This window comes from Eurosta solidaginis, chromosome 1, assembly GCF_040869045.1.
Source record: "Eurosta solidaginis isolate ZX-2024a chromosome 1, ASM4086904v1, whole genome shotgun sequence".
In the NCBI taxonomy this organism is placed as follows: domain Eukaryota; kingdom Metazoa; phylum Arthropoda; class Insecta; order Diptera; family Tephritidae; genus Eurosta; species Eurosta solidaginis.
The window spans coordinates 150734609-150758362 of record NC_090319.1 but is presented as its reverse complement, the minus strand read 5'-3'; the positions used below and the strand labels follow the sequence as shown (position 1 = coordinate 150758362).

Sequence of the window (23754 nt, the reverse complement as noted above, 5' to 3'; positions counted from 1 at the left end):
TACCAAAATGTGGACCAGTGTGATCCAGAACATCATCGGTCGGGTGCCGCTAATTTGTTTATATATGTAATACCACGTACAGTATTCCTTCCAAGATTCCAAGGGCTTTTGATTTCGCCCTGCAAAACTTTTTCATTTTATTCTACTTACTATGGTAGGTGTCACACCCATTTTACCAAGTTTTTTCTAAAGTTATATTTTGCGTCAATAGACCAATACAATTACCATGTTTCGTTCCTTTTTTCGTATTTGGTATATAATTATGGCATTTTTTTCATTTTTCGTAATTTTCGATATCGAAAAAGTGGGCGTGGTCATAGTCGGATTTCGGCCATTTTTTACACCAATACAAAGTGAGTTCAGATAAGAACGTGAACTGTGTTTAGTAAAGATATATCGATTTTTGCTCAAGTTATCGTGTTAAAGGCCGAGCGGAAGGACAGACGGACGAATGTGTATAAAAACTGGGCGTGGCTTCAACCGATTTCGCCCTTTTTCACAGAGAACAGTTATCGTCCTAGGAGCTAAGCCTCTACCAAATTTCACAATGATTGGTTAATTTTTGTTCGACTTATGGCATTAAAAGCATCCTAGACAAATTAAATGAAAAAGGGCGGAGCCCCGCCCATTTTGAAATTTTCTTTTATTTTTGTATTTTGATGCACCATATCATTACTGGAGTTGAATTTTGGCATAATTTACTTATATGCTGTAAAGATATTAACTTTTCTTTTAAAATTTGAATTAAAAAATTTTTTTTTTTAAAAAGTGGGCGTGGTCGTTCTCCGATTTTGCTAATTTTTATTAAGCAGACATAAAGTAATAAGAGTAACGTTCCTGCCAAACTTCATCATGATATCTTCAACGACTGCCAAATTACAGCTTGCAAAACTTCTAAATTACCTTCATTTAAAAGTGGGCGGTGCCACGCCCACTGTCCAAAATTTTATTAGTTTTCTATTCTGCGTCATAAGCTCAACTCACCTACTAAGTTTCATCACTTAATTCGTATTTCGTAATGAATTATCGCACTTTTTCGATTTTTCGAAATTTTCGATATCGAAAAAGTGGGCGTGGTTATTGTCCGATATCGTTCGTTTTAAATAGCGATCTGAGATGAGTGTCCAGGAACCTACGTATTAAATTTCATCAAGATACCTCAAAATTTACTCAAGTTATCGTGTTAACGGACAGACGGACGGACGGACGGACGGACGGACATGGCTCAATCGAATTTTTTTTCGATACTGATGATTTTGATATATGGAAGTCTATATCTATCTCGATTCCTTTATACCTGTACAACCAACCGCTATGCAATCAAAGTTAATATACTCTGTGAGCTCTGCTCAACTGAGTATAAAAAATAAATGTAAGGCGCGATAACCTCCAAAGAGATCTAAGACCGAGCTTCTCTTCCAATTTGCGTCGTGCTCCTCTTGATTTTCCCTACAAATTGGCCGGACGGGACCTACATGTTTTATGCCGACTCCGAACGGCATCTGCAAGGCAGATGACTTTCCACTGAGAGCTTTTTATGGCAGAAATACACCCGGAGCGCTTGCCAAACGCTGCCGAGGGGCGACCCCGCTTAGAAAAATTTTCTTCTAATTGAAAAAACTTATTTCTAAAATTTTGATGTTGCTTTGCCCGGGGTGCGAACCCAGGGCATACGGTGTGGCAGGCGGAGCACGCTACCATCACACCACGGTGGCCGCCAACGATAAACAGCATATTTATTTGAAAAAACCTCAGAATTGTAATTATCAGGCTTTAGCCAGGTCTCCGTAAAAGCTACAACTTGCGCAGAACAGTTGAAAGAATTAAGGAAGAATGGAACAAGAAGAAAAGAAGAATGAACATTTTGGTAATTAATGAGAAGACGGAACAGATCAGCAATTACCTTTGTGTTGTTATTACTGAGTTCGTTATACCGTTTTTTGGATGTAATAAAACAGTTTCGGCCCTCGCCTTTCTTGTGAACAAGTGAACCACAGTATGCTTAGGCCAAAAAGAGGAATCAAGTGCCTTATCGATATATGCATCTGAAAGAGATATTTTAAATGAGGAGATGTCTCTCACATATTTAAAGTTAAATTTATACACATTGATGTTACTAGTGGGTGCAACACCAAGTTTAGAGCAAACGTAATGAGCAATATCATTTTCGGTAAGCGAGGAGTGTAATCGGGACACAAATACAGCCCTACGAGGTGGCACGGCAGTCACCTGCAAACGAGTAGCGGATAGCGCACCAGAGAGCTAGAAAGGTGCGACCGGTGTAGAACAGTTGACAGAAAACTCATTGCTTGACCTAGCGTTGGTTATCGAGCCCGTCAATGAAGTGTTATTTTTTGCAGGTACACTTGTATGTCTAGCAACAACCGCAATATCGGTAAATGTTATTGTTGGAGCTAAAGATACAGGTCGAGGTGTAGGATGAATTGGGGAGTACAACGAAGTCAACATTGGTGATGTAGAACAAACAGCCGCAAAGGTACCACTATTAGTTGGTGCATCATTTAATTCACCAGAGATCGTCTCGCTAGAAGTCTCGACAGAGCGTTGTGGAGATTCCTGAGCTCCATTGTTCATAACGTCTTTGGCAAGCCTGTTCATATCGGTCAACGCGGTTGAAGGGACATTCTTAGGAGGACAGCTTTGCCCCTGACTCGAAGACAAGTTGGAATCATTGTTGGACATACAGTTCTTACGTTTTGGGGATTCAGATATCACTTTAATTTTTTAAAGATCCATCGTTTTGAATCTTTCGTTAAGGTCACGAAACCCAATAAAAATATTGTTGAACTCTTTCTAAGTTTGCCTAATAAAAGCTCGCATGTAATTTTCTACGGAACGACAATCACGACATACCCAGTTCAGTCCAATTTTGCTGGATATTAGGTCAACAACCCGACCACCTTTGTGAGAGAAACCGGCACAGATAACATGAGCCATATTATCACAGAGCCGACAACAAACATACATAAGTTTCACTACGGGAAATTTTCTTTTGATTGGTGAACTTCTTGACACAGCAATGCAACATAATTGCAAAGTTAAACAAACTCAAAAGAAAAATAGGCAAAAGAAACTATAAATAGAGGATAAATTGAACAGTTGTTCAAAAAATATGAGCGAGAGTTATTTTGGAGCACTGGTTGTAAATCGCAAGTCAGCGAAAAGCTAGCAGCGAACACAACAGAAAGCAAAAAGGGCACATAATCACTTGCTAATAGCAGCTACCAACAAAAAGGTGTGCGGTTTTCACAAATTTTTGTGAAAATCTATGAACACACAGACTGAATGTTTAAATTGCACAAAAGCCACTACGTATATTGCACTGTGTAAAGATTTAATACGAAATTAAACTTATAAACTGTTTTATATTATATTAGTAAATATTTATAAAAGATAAAACTTGTTTACAAAGGGAAAATAATAACAATTCGAAGAGCGATCAAAAACACGTCCGCGCACGGCAAGGTTAACAGAAAATGGTAATAGTATAAAATGGTATAGTATAATTGAAGCTTAACGGGCTGTTTTTTCTTAGCTCCTTATTTATATTTTTATTTATTTTTCTTTCGCTCTTACGTACGCGTTGTGATTTATGCGGTAGATCTTTTGCCAAAGATAATGCATTAAGTTGCTCACTTGCAAGGCCCAAGCTCATAATTTATGCAAAAGCATTGATGTCAACATAACAAATTTTATGAAATGCAACAAAAATATAGCGTTCAATTATGATAACTGTGTCAATAACAATTTGCCTCCATTTTTGCTGATTTGGTAATGGAGGTCAAAGTCCTGAAGCAAAAAATCTGAAATTCTGGATGCTTACACTCTGCCATTAACCCTGCTGCAATTGTTAGTTCTCCTATTGCGCCAAATACCAACAATGCTGGGATGTTTTCGTTTTCTGCTGTGCTCTCTATTTCGCTTGACTGTGCTGCGCCAATTGATTGTGCAGTCAAAGTCAATGCTTGTGTAAACAATAATGAATTTGCTTAGGCTCCTACCAACAAATCAGTGCATAAATAACTGGTGGATAATGCAGAAAATACGGACTCTTCGTCAATAACAATCTTAGCTGCGCTGTCGAGGGACAATAAAAATGCGAGGATGGTGGTGGAAAATAAGAGGAAAAATAAAAAAAAAACAGAGGCAGCAAGAAAAACCACTGGTAGGAACCGGTAAGAGCAATGATTTGCTGTTTGCTGCCCGCTTTAAACAAGCTTTCGGTTCAGCCGGAGAATATTATGGAGCATGTCGAAAAATATGCGCACGTTGGTAAGCAACATTTGTGCTGCCATAAGCTGGCAAGAAAAGATAGATACAAATTCTCTTAGATTCGTGTATTTCAAATTGGGTGTGGTCGAAACCGAATATGAAAATCTGGTGAAACCAGAGATTTGGCCGGCGAATGTGTCTGTTCGTCTGTTTTGTTGTTTTTAGAAAGAGGACTACCAACCACCTCGAATCTAATAGATTGAGGCAGTGCTTATAAGAAAATTAAGATTTATTACCAAAACACTTCTGGTCTTAGGTTAGGTTAAGTTAGAGTGGTCACCGGTGCGACCTCCAGTGCACTTAGGCCCAAAAGGTCCCATTGTGATACCACGTGGATTTCTCCCTACTCAAACCAACAGGTCGATTCAGCAAATGTCAGGAATTTCTTAGGTTCCAACTTAGCCAGATCACAAAGATCCACAAAGATCGTCAAAGAAGGGTTATCCCAGAGATTTTTTCATCTTGCGACAAAGTGCATGACAGTCACACAGAAAATGCTTCACTGTTTCTATCTCCTCTTTGTCTTTGCAGCTCCTGCAGTAAACATTATAAGGAGCACGCAGCCGTTGTGCATGCTTCCCGATTGCTATGTAGCCGGTTATAAGTCCAAGCACCACAGATATGTCCCCCTTCCAATAAGAAGGAGACGTTTTGTACGTCTCGCGTCCCATTCAGGCCACACGAGCTTAGTGTGGTGGCCGGATTCGAGATGGCTCCATCTCCCACCCGCTTCCCTAAGGAAAATTCCTTTCAAAGTGAGCTTACAGGTAGCGAGCGGCATGCTCAGTCCCTTCCAGGACGACGAATGCAGCATGGATCTATACTAGACTGAGGGAAGTTTGCTCAGCGATCTCGTTAAGAGATTTGAGGCATTTCTCTACTGTCCTGGACTTACATGTGACCGATCCAAGCGCTTTTAGTGCAGCCTGGCTGTCAGAGTAAATACAAATATTATTATAGCCGTGAACAGTATTCCTCAGCTGATCAACGACCTCATTTATAGCACCCACCTCCTCCTGAAAGACGCTGCAATTGTCGGGTAGGCTGAGGGATAGATTCCACCCTATTTGAGGTGCAAAGACCCCCCTGCCCACCGATTTGTTCAGTTTGGAGCCGTCAGTATATATATGCAGCCTATTGCTCAGGTCCGGCGGCTCCTTGGACCAATAATACCTATATAGTACCACCGTTACTTTCCTCACACGCTCCTGAGCGTTTTCCCTCCAGGATAGTTTCCTATCCAAAATTACTCCTAGGTTTTTGGCACAGTCCCCCAGCGTCAGGGTCGTACCCGCTAGCACAGGCAGCTGCAAAGCAGGTATCTTATATTTCCTAGTGAACAGAACCATTTAAGTTTTGGCTGAATTAACCGATAGACCTTTACTCCTGGTCCAGTTCTCCACCAGTCTCAGCTTAGTTTGCATTAGATCGCATAGTGTCTGCGGAAACTTCCCGCTAACTAACAGCGCGAGGTCATCTGCATATGCGATTACCTTGCTGCATCCGTCCTTCTCAAGAAGAACCAAGAGCTCATTAAGTGTGGCAACCCATAGAAGTGGATAGAGAGACGATGACGAAATACTTATATCATTTGACGTAATTTCACTTTTTACAAACATTCCCACACACATAGCAATACATACGATAATGAAACAATGGACGCAGTTGGAAAGGCATACAAATATATCAAAGAAACAATTCCAAACCATACTAGAATTTTGCCTGCGAGAAAACAATTATTTCATGTACAATTCAAAACTGTATCAACAAACCTTAGGGATGCCAATGAGAAATCCACTATCGCCAACTAAAGCGGATATAGTACTAGACAAAATTCTTGACGACAGCACAGCTGAATTGAAGAAAAAGGACATATACATCAAATACATCAACAAGTATGTAGATGATGTATTCGCAATAATCAAATCTAAGGACGCGGCAGAAATATTAAACACATTAAATTCTCAACTCACGAGTATAAAATTCACTATTGAAATGGAAAAAGACAACAAATTAGCCTTCCTAGATGTAGAAGTGAGTAGAAAAAAATAAAAATTTACTAATGAATTGGTACGCAAAATCCATTGCCTCGGGACGATTAATAAATTACCACTCAAACCATCCATGGAAACAAAAAATCAACACAACAACAAATTTAATAAGAAAAGTAATATTACTTAGCAATGAAGATTTCTTGAAGGATAACATTAAACAGATAAAGAAAATTTTATTTAAAAATAGCTATCCAAGTTCTCTTACTGATAGACTCATCCAAAATACGGTGAACAGAGTTCACCAAAAAGATAACAACACAAAGCAAGATAATACGAACAAGAAATATATCGGCGTAAATTATATCCCGGGCCTTGCAGAAAATGAAATATTACATAAAACTATAAATAACAAAAACATTAATTACGCGCATAAACCAAATAACACGCTCAAACAAATTTTCACTAGAACAAAAGACCCAATTACAAAAGAAGAACAAACAGATGTTCTTTACAAAATAACTTGCAATGGTAACGAAAACAAAAAATGTAACAAATGTTACATCGGTACAAAAAAACGGCAACTAGGTATAAGAATTAATGAACATAAGAAAGATGCAGAAAACAAAAAATCGTCGACCGGTCTAGCACAACACCTTACAAAGAGCAAACACGTAGCGGATTTCTCAAATGTTAAAATTTTAGACATTGAACGGAGAGAGAAAACGGGAATGACGCTGGAAAGTATTCGCATCCAACAACAACTACAAAACGCGATGAACTTCAAAGAGGATTTTGACAACATAAGCAGTGCCTACTCAGCTGTTATACAGAGATGCAAGAGAATGTAAAAAATAAACAAATGTCATTTTAATGTACCTATGTTAATAATGTTGTGCAAAAATTATATTAGTACCTGAAACAAATAATTATTAATGTGAATATTAATGTAAGTAGCTAAATAAGTGTTAAGTGATGTGCCAGTTTTATGTTTATTGTTAGATATCCTAAAATAAAGTTTAATGTATTTAATTTTATATACTTAACATTAAACAGATCCCCAAAGAAGAAGACGTAAGGTAACGTCGAAACGCGTCGGGAATAACAAATATACCCTGTTTTAATTTATGGCCACAAATGCTCATTTTAGCAAACCAAATATTTATAAATTGGCCCAAACAACATACTAAAGATTTTAATTTTTGGTTTTAAACTCCATCACTGAATCCCACGATTTGCGGAGAACGGATTCATGCACCCCAGCCAGAGATCCGCTACACTTGGGGTAAGGCCAAAATTACAACTGGGCGTGGCCTAGTTTCCAGAGGACTCCATTAGCCACTGGGCTATTTGAGGGGGTCCCCCGCCAGGCTGATCATCGGTACGGCAACGCATAACACCACCGGTCCGGCCCCCAACTTGAGGCCACGTTTAAAGGCAACTTTCATATGCCAGAGCTATTAAGCCGACACCCTCTAGGAGGGTTCAGCCCAAGGATTTTCGCCAGCCACTTCTGGTCTTAGAAGTAAAACAAATAATATATGCATGATAAGCTCTCTTTTAGAATTTTTTTGTGTTTTTGGTTTAACTGAGGCATGGCTCAATTAATGGTTTTTTTTTCTTTGTTCAATTTATTGATATATTTTCTGAAGTTTATCGTAAGGACAGAGATCCTCTTAAAATTGGCTGCAAGAGATGTGGAAGTGTGCTAAAAGCAGATAGGTGCAATTTGTTTATGTCATTTTTTGAATTGCATGATAATGTTTTGTGGTTCCATTTTATTTATTTATCTTTATATTTGCGTCCATCCGTCATTGAGTAATGAATGTGCTTACAAATCTCATGTTGACAATACTCTCGCAATTCATCGAGACATTGGGAACAATGAATTATGGGTTCTTGGCGATTTAAATTTGGGCTCTGTTAATTGGAATTATCTTGATAACAATTCGTACTTAACTGCTGTAAATATTACAAGTATTGGCTTAACACAAATTAATGGTTTATGTAACAACCTGCATCGCTTTCTTGATTTGATTTTTATAAGTAACGAACTGAAATTTGTGTTGTCGCAGGCTGCAACTTGTGTATCGCCTGTTAATTTGCATCATATCCCGATCTTAATGAAAGTTGAGTTTTTAGAATCGCCCCTATCATGACAAAACCGTCATTTAATTTTGATCGTTACAATTTTAATAAATTTGATGAAGAGTTGAACGACTTTGATCAGGATTCCGCGTTTAAAAATAATGAAGTTGCAACCTGCTTTAGTATCTTTAAGAGCTCTCTGGCAGGTTTGTGTAATAAATATATTCCTACTATTAGGAGTAAAGTGTATAAGTTTCCTTGGTACTCGGAAGATCTTAAACATCTGAAAAATTTGAGAAATAGGTTTTTCAAAAAGTATAAAGACAGAAAAAGGGCCAACTTTTTTGATTTGTATTTTTATTATAAGAAAAAATTTAATGATTTGAATAAACTTTTATATGAAACATTAAGAATAATCCTTAAAAGTCCTGGACTTACATATATTAAGTCTAAAAAAATGTATCGAGTATTCCCAAAACCGTGTACTACAACAATATCTCAGCTTAATCAATATATTTGCGTATTTCTTTTCTTCGAATTTTTTATCAGATGAGGTCTTGTTTGCAAATGAACTAGCTGCTTTACGTGTTAACCTCAACGATAAACTGTGTTCTTCTATTGATTTTGGAACTTTGATATTATCTGAAGTTGATGTCATCAAATGTTTAAAGAATGTCAAAGACTCTTCTCAGACTGATGTTGATGGGCTTTCCATGAAACTTTTGAGAAATTGCACCGCGCTTGTAAAGCCTCTCATGCTTATTTTTAATCTGTCCCTAGAATCGGGAGCCTTCATAGATGATTGGAAAAACACTTCTATAACCTTTTTTTTAAAGATCCAATAAAAGTGATATTTTAAATTATAGGCCTATATCGAAGTTGCCATCTGTTGCCAAGCTGTTTGAATGCAATGTAAAAAAGAAACTTTATTTTCACGTGGAACATCTTATATGTGCAAACCAGCACGGATTTGTGGCAGCGCGATTGACAGTTACCAATCTTTCAGTCTTTACCGAGGATTGCCATTCTTGCTTTTGTAATGGTATACAGCTTGATACGATTTATACTGATTTTTCTAAGGCATTTGACAAAATTTCTCACTGCATTCATGGGTTTTCATTCCAGTATCCTTAAATGGATCAAATCATATTTACATAACAGGAGTTGCATGGTTGATATGGATGGTGAATTCTTGGAACCATTTATTTCTACATCTTGAATGAACAACCGGAACTATCTTGAAAACTAGAGAACAGATGCACATTAATAGACAGAACCACAGCTTTGGATTTTCAGTCCACATGGTGACTTGCCTACCCGACTGTATAGGTATATAGTTTAAGGAGCATACTCTGTTCAAATAAACCAGTTAAGACTCAGCGAATGGGGTCGGGTTCTTGCTCCTACACTGACTTTTTGGTCGGCACAGAAAAATAAAAATAAAAATTTTAAACAGAGATTTTGTTGTTGCATAGCTTGCAACATAAAAGTGGGTTGCTAGGACGTATGATGAACGTTTTCGTTTAATCTATTATAATAAAAAGAAGGCTAAAATGACTGTAAACTGTTCTTTGAATTTGCATATCTGCTGGAAAGAAATTTTACTCACCGGAGGTATGGAGGGCTTTCGATGTTGCTTGCCTCTCCGAGTCTTTACCCACCCTTCCTGCTAAGAGTTTCATATGTGGTCGTCTCTTAGCCCATTTTCTCCTGGAATGCCTCTCACACAATAAAAAAAATTAAAACATTGTTAGTTTAAATTTAACTATTCCCAAATATATTTTTTTATTGATAATTTTATTAATCTAACTCAAAAGTGTTTGTCTCCTTATATATGCATACGTGCATGCAACCATCATACTTTCCTATCTACATAACTCATTTAACATTATATCAAAATTTGGTAGAGAACAAAACTTCTTCAATTAATATTATATCTTGTCCAAAGATCACTACAAGAAAGTGTTTACATAGGTTTGGACATGTTCGAAAAGCTACCTCTCAGTTCGCTCTTAAGTTCCTCATATTAACAGAGTTGTGGAATCTTTTTGGACATTATATCGAAAGTTATTGAAATCTATGTATTATTACGTACAAATTCATATATTATAGTAATATTAACTTTAACTAACAATAAGTTAATATTATAAGAAAAGAAAACTTCCTAACTTTCATATATACAGGGGGAAGGGGTTCAATTCAGCCAAATTCGAAATAAAAATATATGTTCGAAACATATTCAAATTAAAGGTAAAATCAATGCTTATATATATGTATATATACATAACTATATATTTCAGCATTCGCAACTGATTTAAAATGTACGTGAATTTGATAGCCAAATTCAAAAAAAAAATATATATATATATATTATATAAGGAGAGTTTTCAAAATTCGAATTTTGATATTTTGATTAAATATCAAAATAATGGTGGACACTCATATATATATATATTAAATCGTAAGGACGAAAAAAAAAAACAATTTGAAAGCCTAAAAAAAATCATTGGTATGCAAAAAAAATGTGTTATGCTAAATAAATAATAAATATCTGAAAAATAGTAAATGAAAAAGAATTTGTTGTTACTGACATTACATTGTAGATCCGGTTCCTCCGTCCACTGGCCAGCCGTCGGGGATATGTAGACCTTTGAAAATTCCACTTCCACTTTGTATGTTACAATTTTTCAAATAACCATTTTTTTTCAAAAACAAACAAAAGAATTAGGAAGCAAATATTACCCAACGAAAAAACTTATTTTAGAAATTTAATTAATCTGCTTTGAAATCTCCCTTCATATTGATGTCGCCTTATTCCTCCTGCCCCTGCTCCTCACGATCAGATCACCATATTATTTCCACCCTTTTAGTTGATGATTGCCGTTGCTTACAATTTTTGTGGTTTGTGAAATATTTAAATATTTAAGCTTTCACTTTTTTTTTAGCTGGCTTCAGGTCTGAATTGAAATAAAAACACAAGGGTTTTTTATATATTACCAATATATTTCGATTACACACGGTAATCGTCTTCAGGGTGAACACTACAAAACATAAAAACATCAAAATAAATAAATAAATAACAAATTTTCTAACATACAAATTTAAAAAAATTAATAACATACATTTTTTACACGTGTGTATCACTTGACATGGAGTTTATCACTGATCGTTTGTTTGTCAACAAATATCTATAGAAGCTAGCAGAGTTATCTACGTCCGTTTTGTAGTTCATTCGTTTACTGGTTGGTGTGTTAATAATGTGAAGCATTTCCAGAGTAAATCGTTTTCTGTAATGTTGTTCTTGTTGAAGAATAGTAGCTTTGTCAAAGTTTGGTGAGTGGGAGTTTTCAGTACAGTAGGTCATAAGTGCAGTTTTTTGGTTTGCAGTATGGTGGCAATATTTGTAATCCGATTTGTGTTGCGCTAGTCTAGTTTTAAGTTTGCCTTTTGTTGTTCCAACATATACGCTGTGGCATGGTTGGTTGTTTTTTCCATTGCAAGGGATTTCGTACACAATATTGCTTTTTTCTGTATGTGGAATTTTTGATTTTGTTTGATTATATATGTTTTTTAATGTATTTATCGGCTTATGGGCTATTTTTACTTCATCTTTGTTGTAGCAGTCTGATTTGGCCAATCGTTCCGACAATTTTGGCACATAAGCTACTGACTTAAATATTTTCTGCGGTTTTTCTTTTTCTTGATTTTTTTCTTCTTGATATTTATTTAAAAGTGTTTTAATTATGTTTTCAGGAAAATGGCGTTAGCTGTCAAGTAATCGGAATTTAGCTATTTCTGAAACGCGTGTTATATTTTTTTTTTAACCTGTGTGAAATCGCATGTTTTAACGTGAATATTTTAAGTTTTAGGACAACTGAATTGAGTAATTGTGATGGATTCTGATATTTCAGGTAAATAAATAACATTATTAATGGTATTTGTATTTTTAAAAGTTATAAATTGATAAAGAACCTATTTTATTTAAGATGTTAAAAAATTTTTTGATTTGTTTTTTTTTTTTTTGATTTTTGGTGTTCAAAACCAGTTTTGTTTCCAAGTCTGTCCAAGTGAAAATTAGTTTTGAACATGGCACTTGGCACAATTAGCTTGCCAACTGCATTGAATTTAGCTGCAGATACTTGCAGATAGGGGGTTAGATAGAGGGTTTGATACACCCTTGTTGCTGTACAACATGAAAAATAGCCTCACTGCGCAGGTATTTTTTAGTGTTACACAGTTTAAAATATATTCTAATATAATCGATTAGTTACACAAATTATTATAATTTTTCATAAAACCAATTAAAAATTTACCCTAGATAAAGACAGAACTAAATTATTACACTTCTTGCTGTACAACAAGAAAAATAGCCTCAGTGCGCAAAAAATGTTTAGTGTTACACAGTGTAAAATCAATGTTTTTAATATAACCGATTAATTAGACAAATTATTATAGTTTTTCATTTATTAAACAGTTTTAAGAAGATATAGGCAATAAAATATTTTTGGCCGCTAAAACTTGAAAATCTACCTATGTGCGTTGCTCGTTGTCGATTAATAAATTTGGTATCGTAATCCGATCTGTTGTCGGTTACATTTATTATTGTTCAAGTTTTTTTATTCTGTTTTGTCTTTTATAAAACAATTAATTAAACGCATAGAAAGTTGCCTTAAACTTTTAGCTTTCTTTCTTAGCCTTAAAAAATTTTATTTAACCTTTTTTAGCTTTTTACTTTTGTCAATCTAACCTTTTTTCTGAAAAAGTTCTGGCAACACTGGTGGCGACACATCGCATGCAGAACATATATTAGGTATATCTAGGTTGGTTCTGGATAAGTAAAAGTTTTACCTGTTACAGTATCCAGAACGAGGTTGGGCCAAGGTGACTCGTGTCTCCCTTGGTAGTGTGTTTTTTCTTCTGCAAGAGTAAGATATTATATATTGATAACAGAGTTTACCGGGCGCGTCCTGACAAAGGCGTTTACTGATTCTGTGTGAGTTTTTATTGGGCCTCCTTATACTTTTCTGGATCAAGCAGCTGTGCTGGCAGGTACCGGATATCATCATGGTGCTTATGGGGATGTTCCCTTAACCGCCGTGGAGGCGGGGCTAGATCAAGCAGTTGTTTGCTAGGGTGTCCTGCTTTGTGACAGTTTGGCAAAAACTGTCTGTTCAGCATTTCGTTGTGCTCTTTAATGTTAAGCTTTTTGGCCTTTGCAGGTGGAGTTCAGAGGTCATAAAGAGACATTCCATGGCAGTTCTGATTGCAGCGTTTTGACAGGCCAGCAGCCTTTTCTAGTATGTGTTTTTAAGACAAGGCGACCAAACTGGTGATGCGTATTACATGAGCGGCCGGCCAATTGCCTTGTACGTGGTTAGCAACGTTTCTTTATTTTTTCCACAGGTGCGGCCGGCCAGCGACTTAAGGATTTTGTTGTGACTTTGTACTTTAGATACAATTTCGGTGGTATGTGCCTTGAACGTGAGAGTATTATCGAACGTTACCCCTAAGATATTTGGTTGACTGAGTCGGTAGTGTAACACCATCGACGTGAACGTCCAATATTTGCGTAATCTGTTCCGTCCACGTCGTAAACAGAGTTGCCGTGGATTTTGTCGTTGAAAGTGCTAGGTTGCGCGAGGTGAAGTAACCAGAAAGACCTGGGAGATAGCTGCTTTATTTTAGAAACTAGTTCATCTATATCGCGCAGTCGTCCGCACAAGAAATTAATATAACTCCTTCTGGTGGAGAACGGAGCGTTGGTATGTAGCAATTATACAGGAGCGGGGATAGGACACCACCCTTTAGTAGCACTGTTTAATTCTCCTAGGCTTTCAGATTTTGTTCCTAAATTGAACCGACGCTTGCCGTTCATTTAGATAATTTGCGTTTCATCTTTTTAGGCAAGGGGGAAGATGTGACCCCTCTATGTTTTGGAGTAGCATGTCGTGGTTGACTGTGTCAAAAGCTTTAGACTGGTCAGGTGCCACAAGTACCGTGCTGTGATGGGATTTTATCTGAGTGTTTATGGTGTTTAGCGCGGTGGTAGTGCTATGCATTTTACGGAAGACATGTTGATGGATGGCTAGGCGAAAATTCTGTTTTACCAGGCTTTAGTAGTGGAATTATCCTTGCTAACTTCCATTGTTCAGGAATAACAAAGGACTTCAACGACAGGTTGAAAACGTGCATTAGGTAGTTTATTCCTTAAGCGCCAAGGTCTTTTAGCATTGCCATGGATATTGGATGGCTTCATCTACCTCTATGAGGGTGATCGTAATGGGGGGCACGTCGTGTTTATGTTTATGTGGCGGCTATTTGCACGACGTCTGGCCTTTTCTACTGAAGGTTGCATTATAAATTGTCGGCAAAAGGTGCTCGCGCATTTCTTCGAATCCGATAAAGTTTCATGGCCGAAAGCGACGGATACCTTATCATTGTGGTTTGTTGGTTTGGGAAAGGATTTGACGGTTGACCACAATTACCAATACCCGCAGAGAGGTTGCAATTCTTATTATGCTCCTCCAATTTGACACGTTTGTGATCATTTACCAGCCGCATAATATCCAAGTTGAGATTCCGTTCTCTTACTAAGTGTGCAGCTTCAGCCGGGAAATGTGTTATAGTTTGTAGTATTCTACCGGCCGGAATAAAGCGCGAAATGAAGCGATGACCTTGCGGAACGTCCGCTCGCCTTGCCGGACATCAATAGGAATAGAGAGAGCAGCAAGAGATTGATTTGTGAAAGTTGTGTAGCCTTCCCAGTTAGCTTTTTTGAAATTAATAAAAGACCGCTTCTCGGAGGTGATAAAATATGCAGGTCGCTGTATTGAAAGGATCAAATGGGCAATTCAATTTATTTATCGTGAGCACACAAACAAACCTTTCTTCCATTCCCAGGTCATTCGCGTCAGCCGTTCTCCCTGTCAGCTTATCTGACATGTACGCATGGCAATGGAAGAATGGAAAGATTCTTCCCGAGTAGGAATTCACAATGCATATGTATAATATTTGCTTTACGTCAATAATATTTTTTATGTATTTTCTTAGGTACTGGCTTCCTAATGGCTTTACAAGCTCAATTTATACCACCATCAGCAACTCACATTAGTTACACATCAAATTCCCCAGGGTTTCTTCAAGTAACACCGAATACAATTGAACGAAACCAGCTTTCCGTAATTTCATCATCAAGTTATGTAAAACCATCTGCCTTACATCCTAAATTGCAAACACATCAACTATCCTATGAGGGTACGGAAACACATACTCTGCCAATGGGTATTAATACTAAATCCCAGTTTTATTACGGATGACGAAATTAAAAAAGAGGAATTTAACTGATTTCGGGTTAAACTGATACATTTGAACCCGAATTCGCTACACTTCTTAATCTTCGACATTGAAGGAGTAAAAACAGGAATTTCCTGAGAGCTGCAATGTTAAACAAAATTCATTATGTCAAAAACCCCCTCAGCAACAATTTATTTAGCCAATGGCATGGAATGCGCTACTGCAACTAGAGTTGTGTAGCCAGAACCAATTTATTGTTTTAAAATACATGACGATGTGCGGTAAATAACTCTTTGCGACAATGAAAATCGGCATTGAGTGAAACTAACATATTCTTATTTACATAATTCACTATGTCTTAGTTAGAGCTCAGCTAAAATGTGTCAAACACTCTTTCTGCGGATCCCATTGATTTTGATTTCCCGTTCCGACCACTTTTTAAAATTAATTTGCTTTTGCGTTTTTCGCAAAAACTTGGTTTTTGATAAAAATATTTTTACACAGTAATTATCCATATATTTACGTGTGAGATATTGAAAAATTCAATAAAATTGAAGATAAGATGACGGCAATATGAAATGACCATAGCGATTGATCGCACTCGGGCACGCTCTCTGACAAAAATTGTCCTATAAGCTGTCCGAAAGCGTACGATAAATACGCCTTTAGGTGCAAAAAGTAGTAGCTTAATGACCTTTTACGTCTTCAGCTCGAATAAAGCCGAAATTCTTTATTAAATTATCGCACATTATTTACTGTGCATATAGTAAGGTACATTCTGGAATACCATTTTGAACATTTTTACAGTCCTATTCTGTGCACTTGACAAATTCACCATCTTGCTTATTTGTCAAGTTTGATTATTTATCAAGTGTTTTCTATTCTGTGTCAAATATAAAAAGCTCTTTGGTTAACAAGTTGTCAAAATCTTAAACGCTCTTGACAATTCCAATTTGCGCTAAAAATTACGTTATTGCGTGTTTGTGTCTGAATTAAAATGGAAGAAGAGTTATTACTTCTGCTGTTATTGTGTGAAGATGAGGAAAATGAGGAAAATAGAGATCGCTCGAGGTACTTAAAATCCCTGAGAGATGCCAGCAATCCATTTGTCTAAAGTGAAAATGTGTTCTTTCAACATTTCCGTTTGACCCGCTCTTTGTGCCTTCGCCTTATTGATGACTTGGAACCGCACGATGATCAACAAACCTCCTTGCCAATAACGATCCGCGTTTTATCGGTATTGAACTTCTTTGCTAATGGATCGTACCAAACATGCGTGGGCAACAATTACACTATGCCAATGAGCCAGGCGTCTTTTTCCAGAAGTTTGAAGGCTGTGGCAAACCTAATTGTGAGAGTTAAGGGCAGTGAAATCGAGTTTCCCCGCGCAGTCGAAGAAGAGAATATTGTTAAAACAGGGTATGCGTGCTAATGAAATTTGTCAGATAAATATGTAACAAAAATCTTTATACTATTTAAGGTTTTTCCGGAAATTCGGTATAAAAAGTACAATAGGTGCAGCGTCCGTTAAGCCAATATGTTTAGGTCACTAGTCTAAATATTTTTAAAATAACTTTCGGGTCACCCTGATGCGCCCCGTACTTTGACTATTACCGGTAACTGTCCATGCACCGCCGAGACCTAATTGAGTAGGAGAAAACTCGACGAAAGTTAGTAATCGGCGGGTGCCATGAACTTTTTCTTTTCTTTTCACTTCACTTCTTTCTTGAACGTCCGCAAGTGAGCTCCAGCAACCAAACCGAAGGTAAGCATTCCTTATTGTTTCAAGTGTAAATTACATACAATTAAGCTAAAGTTTGATTTCCTAAATACTTTGCATTTTAAATTTTTGAATAACGACCCTTTGTTATTAATTATATTAGTGAAAGTGGTGTTTTCAATAAGACACTAACTAGTTCCTTTTCGTTTACATTTCTTTTTTGGTGTTACGTGCGAGCCAATCCCCATCGTCCCGAACCACGCGTAAACATTGGTCCTATCGCGCCAGGAAAAACGAAAGTGAACACAAAATTCAGCCAGCGCATTAAAATTTCAAGAGGCAAATTTATCAGCAAAAATTATTTAGAATCCACGGTTCAAATTTGCAAGAAAAATTATTTGGAATTATCAAGAAATACCAACGATCAGCCACTAGCAACGAGTGGTAATAACGAGCATTCCATACGCACACCAAATCACATCATATAGCCCGCACATCATACAGTCATCACATCATACAGTCCGCACATCATATAGTCATCACATCATACAGTCAACACGTCATACAGTCCGCACATCATACAGTCCGCGCATCTAACCACATATCATAAAACAAATCATCACTTAAGCGATACAAGGTACGTTGGTTTTATTGGTTCATGCACCACAACTTTTTTTGCAATACGTGAACTTATAGAAGTGAACTTTTGATAGATTTATAATTCGAAGTAGGTGGAAATTTCGTGTTTTTTAAACACACCAATCGCCTTTTGGCTATCGGTTGACTCCCCCACCAGTGGTAAGAGTCCTCCGACACAGCTCAAGGCAGACAGGCAGTGTTTTTTTTTTTTTTCTCTTTCGTCACTTCCACTACATTGTGTAACATAAGACTTAGGTATAGTTTCCTTTCATTCGAAACCTCGATAAGAAGTACACAACACCTTTATTTCCACCTGGTTGATGTTTTTTGTAAACTTGTCACAAATTCACTTCAGTTTATATACACTTGTACACAATATCCACGCCACTGCGACTTATATACACCATTGGATGGCTAGTGGCAACTGAGGCTTGTAGCAGACAAAATTCACTTAGAGTCCATATAAAGTTATTTTCAAAATTGTGTATTAAACAGAAAAAAATTCAAAATAAATAAGTTTATTACGCTTTTCACTTTCGAAGAAGTACACAATTGCGTTCAATTCCTTTTTTTGGAATACTAATTTGGTTTGGCACAATTAGCCCACTTCACTTTCATCAAATACCAATTTTGACACATTAAGTTTGCATCCAAATTTCTATCTGTGTCACTTGTAGAGATTTCAACAACAATACACAAATAATTAGGCACATTTAATTTTGAAACATATTTTTATCTGTGTCAATTCTTATAATTTCGCTTTCGTTGCAAGCACAATACTCCAGAATCATTACTTCCGCTCTCGTTCCTTAAAAGAGACAAGATATTTAAAATAATGAAAAAAATGGAGACCTACATAAGAATGACAGACTGCATAGTGAAGTTTGAGCAGGAGTTCAACGCGAAGCCAATCGCTGAACAAAACAAACACACCCTTGCAATACAGCAAGAGGAGCTGAAATCACTATGGAAGAAGACAAAGTCACTTTATGAAGGTCTCCTCAACTCTACAGATATAACGAAAGAGGACATGCAATCAATTAAGCAGAAAAATAAAAGCTCTTTCCTGCCACAAAAGTGGAAACCAATCCCAGTCATTGACATAAAATTCGGCTGCCCCTTGCGATGATTACCTTTCTTAACCGGCTTTCAGAGATATGTTCACGGCCTTAAATATTCTCAACAAGGATCTGCAAGATGTTGAAAAAATTTACTATCTAAGGCAGAAGACTCAAGGGGAAGCAAAAGAAATAGTATAGAGGTGCTCCCTGACGGATGCAGGTTTTGACACAGCCTGGAAAAACTTAAAAGACAGGTATGAGAATAAGCGTGTCCTAGTGAACACGCAATTGAAGCTTTTGCTTAATCTTACGGCAGTCGAACACGAATGCGGAACAACAATAAAAAAATTACAACGCGAAATAAATAATTGCATATCAGCGCTTCCATGTCACAAAATCGACATTACAAACTGGGATGCAATTATAACATACTTTTGTTCCACAAAACTTCCTGAATCCACCTTGGCGCTATGGGAACAAACATCCCAAAATGGGAAGATATGGACAAATTCCTGTCCAGCCGTTTTCAGACTCTAGAAACCGTGTGTGACATAAAAGGGTAGCAAACCATACAAGCCGCCCAAAACTCACACGAATAGTTCAAAGAAAACGTCTACAAAACTTGGAGTTTACCAAGCCAGTGTTCCAACAACGGCATGTAAGATGTGCAACAGTAAGGAGCACAAATTACGAAACTGCCAAAAATTTCGCAAGCTGTCCACTGCAGACAAAATAGCTCCACTTCATAACAGGCAAGGGCAAGGATGGACTCTGAAAAGAGAAAAGAAAATATTAATAGCGTCTCTTCCTGCCATGCACATACAACAAAGGGGGTATTACTAGGTACAGCACGAGTGAAAATAAAATATAATGGGGTGGATTTCTCCGCGAGAGCACTTATAGACTCTGGGTCTGAATGTTCGTTTATAACAGAAAGACTCAAAAACAGAATACATCTGCCATCGAAACGATTGCACGTCCAAGTTTCAGGCATTAATAATACAACATCTGCGCAGGTGAATCCTGCTTCATAAGACTTGGTTCCCTTATAGACCCCTTAGTATGCATTGATACAGTGGTTCTGGTCCTACCTCAGTTGACAGGGGATCTTCCAACATGCCAGGTTGACGCAATGACTCGACGAGAGTTCCCTGATCTTGTTCTGGCGGATAAAAGGTTCTTCGTTAACGAACCAATCGACCTAATTCTAGGAGGCGACATTTATCCTCAAGTAGTTCTAGACGGCATACGGAAGAACGTCTTAAATACGCTTCTCGCTCAAGAAACCGTCTTCGGTTGGATATTAGCCGGTCGCACAGAAGCAACTCAGCCAATTATTAACCGAGTATCTTTTTTTAATGAAATCAGCATAGAGAAACAATTGACTTCCTTTTGGCAGCTAGAAGATATACCTAAGAAGGCACTTTACAAAGCGACAACAAAAAGGAATACCGATGGGAAATACATCGTAGCTCTACCATTCGAGCATTTCAATTCTGAAAAGCGCTTGCTCTCAGTTTTACCGAAACGAGACGCGCCTATCGAAAAGGCCAGCCCTACAAACTGAATACAAAACGGAATATGAAACACTAGGGCATATGACAAAAGTTCTTACAATTATCCCTCCCCATTCAACAAATTGCTGTTTTTTGCTTCATCATGCGGTAATAAAAGAGGAGAGCACGACTACAAAAGTAAGAGTAGTTTTTAAAGCATCGTGTCCCACTGCTAATGGCACTAGTTTGAATGACGTGCTATACGCCGGCCCCGCTCTGCAGGCCGACCTGACAATTCTGCTCCTTCGTTGGCGATTCTTCAAATATGTCTTTAACAGCGACATCGAGAAGATGTATCGCCAAATATGGGTAATGCCCAACCAAACCCAGTTTCAAAGAATAGTATTTCGCAACAATGCAGGGGATCCTATCAACGTCTATGAATTAAAGACAGTAACGTTTGGAGTTAACTGTGCTCCTTATCTGGTAATAAGGACACTGCACCAACTAGCAGATGATGTAGAGACTTCCTCACCCATAGCATTCTGCGGACAAGCATGTACGTCGATGACGTGCTAGCACGAGGCCATAGCATCGAGTCAACAATTAAAGCTGTGAGGAAGTCACCCGCGCACTACGGTCAGGAGGTTTTTCTTTGCGAAAGTGGACTTCGAACTGCAGCCGAATACTGAAAGGAATACCAAAATCCCACTTGCTAAACGAAGATTTTCTGGAATTCGAGGATGCGAGTACAGTCAAAACATTAGGCATCAGATGGAACGCGCATTCGGATTATTTCTATTTTACCGCAAAACCTATCGAAAATCATGAGGACCTGACGAAAAGGGCAATACTTTCAGCGATCGCAAAACTCTTCGATCCCTTGGGATGGCTCGCGGCAGTCATCATAGTAGCCAAGATCATAATGCAAAACATCTGGCTGGAAGGAACTGACTGGAACGATACAGTGTCCACGCGTACCCTAGATAAATGGCAAACCTTTATGAAAGACTACCCCGATATTAACAATATTCAGATACCAAGATGGGTAAATTTTACACCAAATGTGGACGTTGAATTACATGGGTTCTGCGAAACATCCGAAAAAGCCTATGCAGTACAATATTTCTTAGGGCAAAGGTTAATGAGGAGGTCCACGTCAGCCTACTAATGGCGAAAACAAGAGTAGCTCCCGTAAAAACAATTTCGCTACCCAGATTAGAACTGTGTGGAGCAGTTTTGTTAGCCGACACTTTAGAATCAGTGCACGAAAACCTGAACTTGGGAAGATTCCATGCACATCTTTGGACTGACTCAACGATCGTTTTAGCGTGGATTAAAAACCTCCCTGCTCTTGGTCAACATTTGTTGCTCATCGAGTAACCAAAATCGTAGAAAAGGTAGGGAACAGTGCCTGGCAGCACGTAGAGTTTGCATCAAACCCAGCAGATTTGGCCAGCATAGGGATGCCAGCAAAAGACCTAGTTGCAAGCTCTTTGTGGTGGCAGGGACCTTCTTGGTGACAAGAAGACCATTCAAAGTGGCCAAATCAAGAAAAAGAGTATCAGACAAATATTGAGCAAAAGCGCGTAAAATCCTTTACCACATCAATACTTTCAGCGATCGCAAAACTCTTCGATCCCTTGGGATGGCTCGCGCCAGTCATCATAGTAGCCAAGATCATAATGCAAAACATCTGGCTGGAAGGAACTGACTGGGACGATACAGTGTCCACGCGTACCCTAGATAAATGGCAAACCTTTATGAAGGACTACCCCGATATTAACAATATTCAGATACCAAGATGGGTAAATTTTACATCAAATGTGGACGTTGAATTACATGGGTTCTGCGAAACATCCAAAAAAGCCTATACAGTACAATATTTCTTAGGGCAAAGGTTAATGAGGAGGTCCACGTCAGCCTACTAATGGCGAAAACAAGAGTAGCTCCCGTAAAAACAATTTCGCTACCCAGATTAGAACTGTGTGGAGCAGTCTTGTTAGCCGACACTTTAGAATCAGTGCACGAAAACCTGAACCTGGGAAAATTCCATGCACATCTTTGGACTGACTCAACGATCGTTTTAGCGTGGATTAAAAACCTCCCTGCTCTTGGTCAACATTTGTTGCTCATCGAGTAACCAAAATCGTAGAAAAGGTAGGGAACAGTGCCTGGCAGCACGTAGAGTCTGCATCAAACCCAGCAGATTTGGCCAGCATAGGGATGCCAGCAAAAGACCTAGTTGCCAGCTCTTTGTGGTGGCAGGGACCTTCTTGGCGACAAGAAGACCATTCAAAGTGGCCAAATCAAGAAAAAGAGTATCAGACAAATATTGAGCAAAAGCGCGTAAAATCCTTTACCACATCAAAAATAAATGAAAATGAGGATATCCTAGAAAGGTTTTCAGAACTTTCAAGAGCCTTGCGGGTCATATCATATATTATAAGGTTTTCGCAAAGAACCAATCCTAAGACAATATCTTCCTTTAAATCGGAATCGTACTTCATTTCACCCGAAACACGACAAGTTGTTTAATAACTATCTACCAACGGAAGCATTATTCATAGGAACTTTCGAGTATAAAATCCGGGAAACTCATCGGTTCAAAGAGTGAAATCCTGCCTCTTACCCCCCTTGTCGATGAAAAGGGCATATTGAGGGTGGGCGGTCGTCTTTCAGGGGCCAAGGATCTTCTCTACAGTGAACGGCACCCGATCATTCTGCCGTATGACAGCCGGCTCACACGACTTCTTATCCAGTTCATCCACAAAGATACTCTGCATGGTGAGAACCAACTTATGTTTCGTCGCCTACGCACAGAATATTGGATCCCTAGGGTCAAAAATATGATCCGATCGGTCATACATAATTGCAAAACCTGCACCATATTCCACAAACGGACCCAAACCCAACTACCTTCAGAACGAACCACCTTTTCCCGGGCTTTCACCAATACGGGGGTAGATTTTGCCGGACAAATTGACATCAAATCTTATAGCGGAAGAGGTTGCCGAATATCAAAGGGTTACGTCTTCCTCTTTGTCTGCTTTGCCACCAAAGCGATTCATTTAGAAGTCGCGAGTGACCTCAGTACCGCCGCCTTTTTAGCAGCCTTCGATCAGTTTGTCGCCAGGCGAGGATGTACGAAGAACATATACTCCGACAACGGA

General features: G+C 38.1%; 1 protein-coding gene across 20 annotated transcripts in view; it reads left to right on the top strand.

Moving 5' to 3' along the window:
* LOC137236879 (protein eva-1) overlaps positions 1-16309 on the top strand; it is a 3007131-nt gene extending 2990822 nt beyond the window's left edge. For 16 of the 20 annotated variants that reach the window (XM_067759962.1, XM_067759959.1, XM_067759961.1 and 13 more), the window contains one exon: positions 15423-16307. In XM_067759962.1, the coding sequence (XP_067616063.1) occupies positions 15423-15688 (266 nt within the window). In that variant the 3' untranslated portion in view covers positions 15689-16307. Of the gene's footprint in view, positions 1-15422 lie in introns of all 20 variants that reach the window. The other 4 variants (XM_067759964.1, XM_067759963.1, XM_067759969.1 and 1 more) reach the window with 4 other exon arrangements.
* The last annotated feature ends 7445 nt before the right edge of the window (positions 16310-23754 follow it).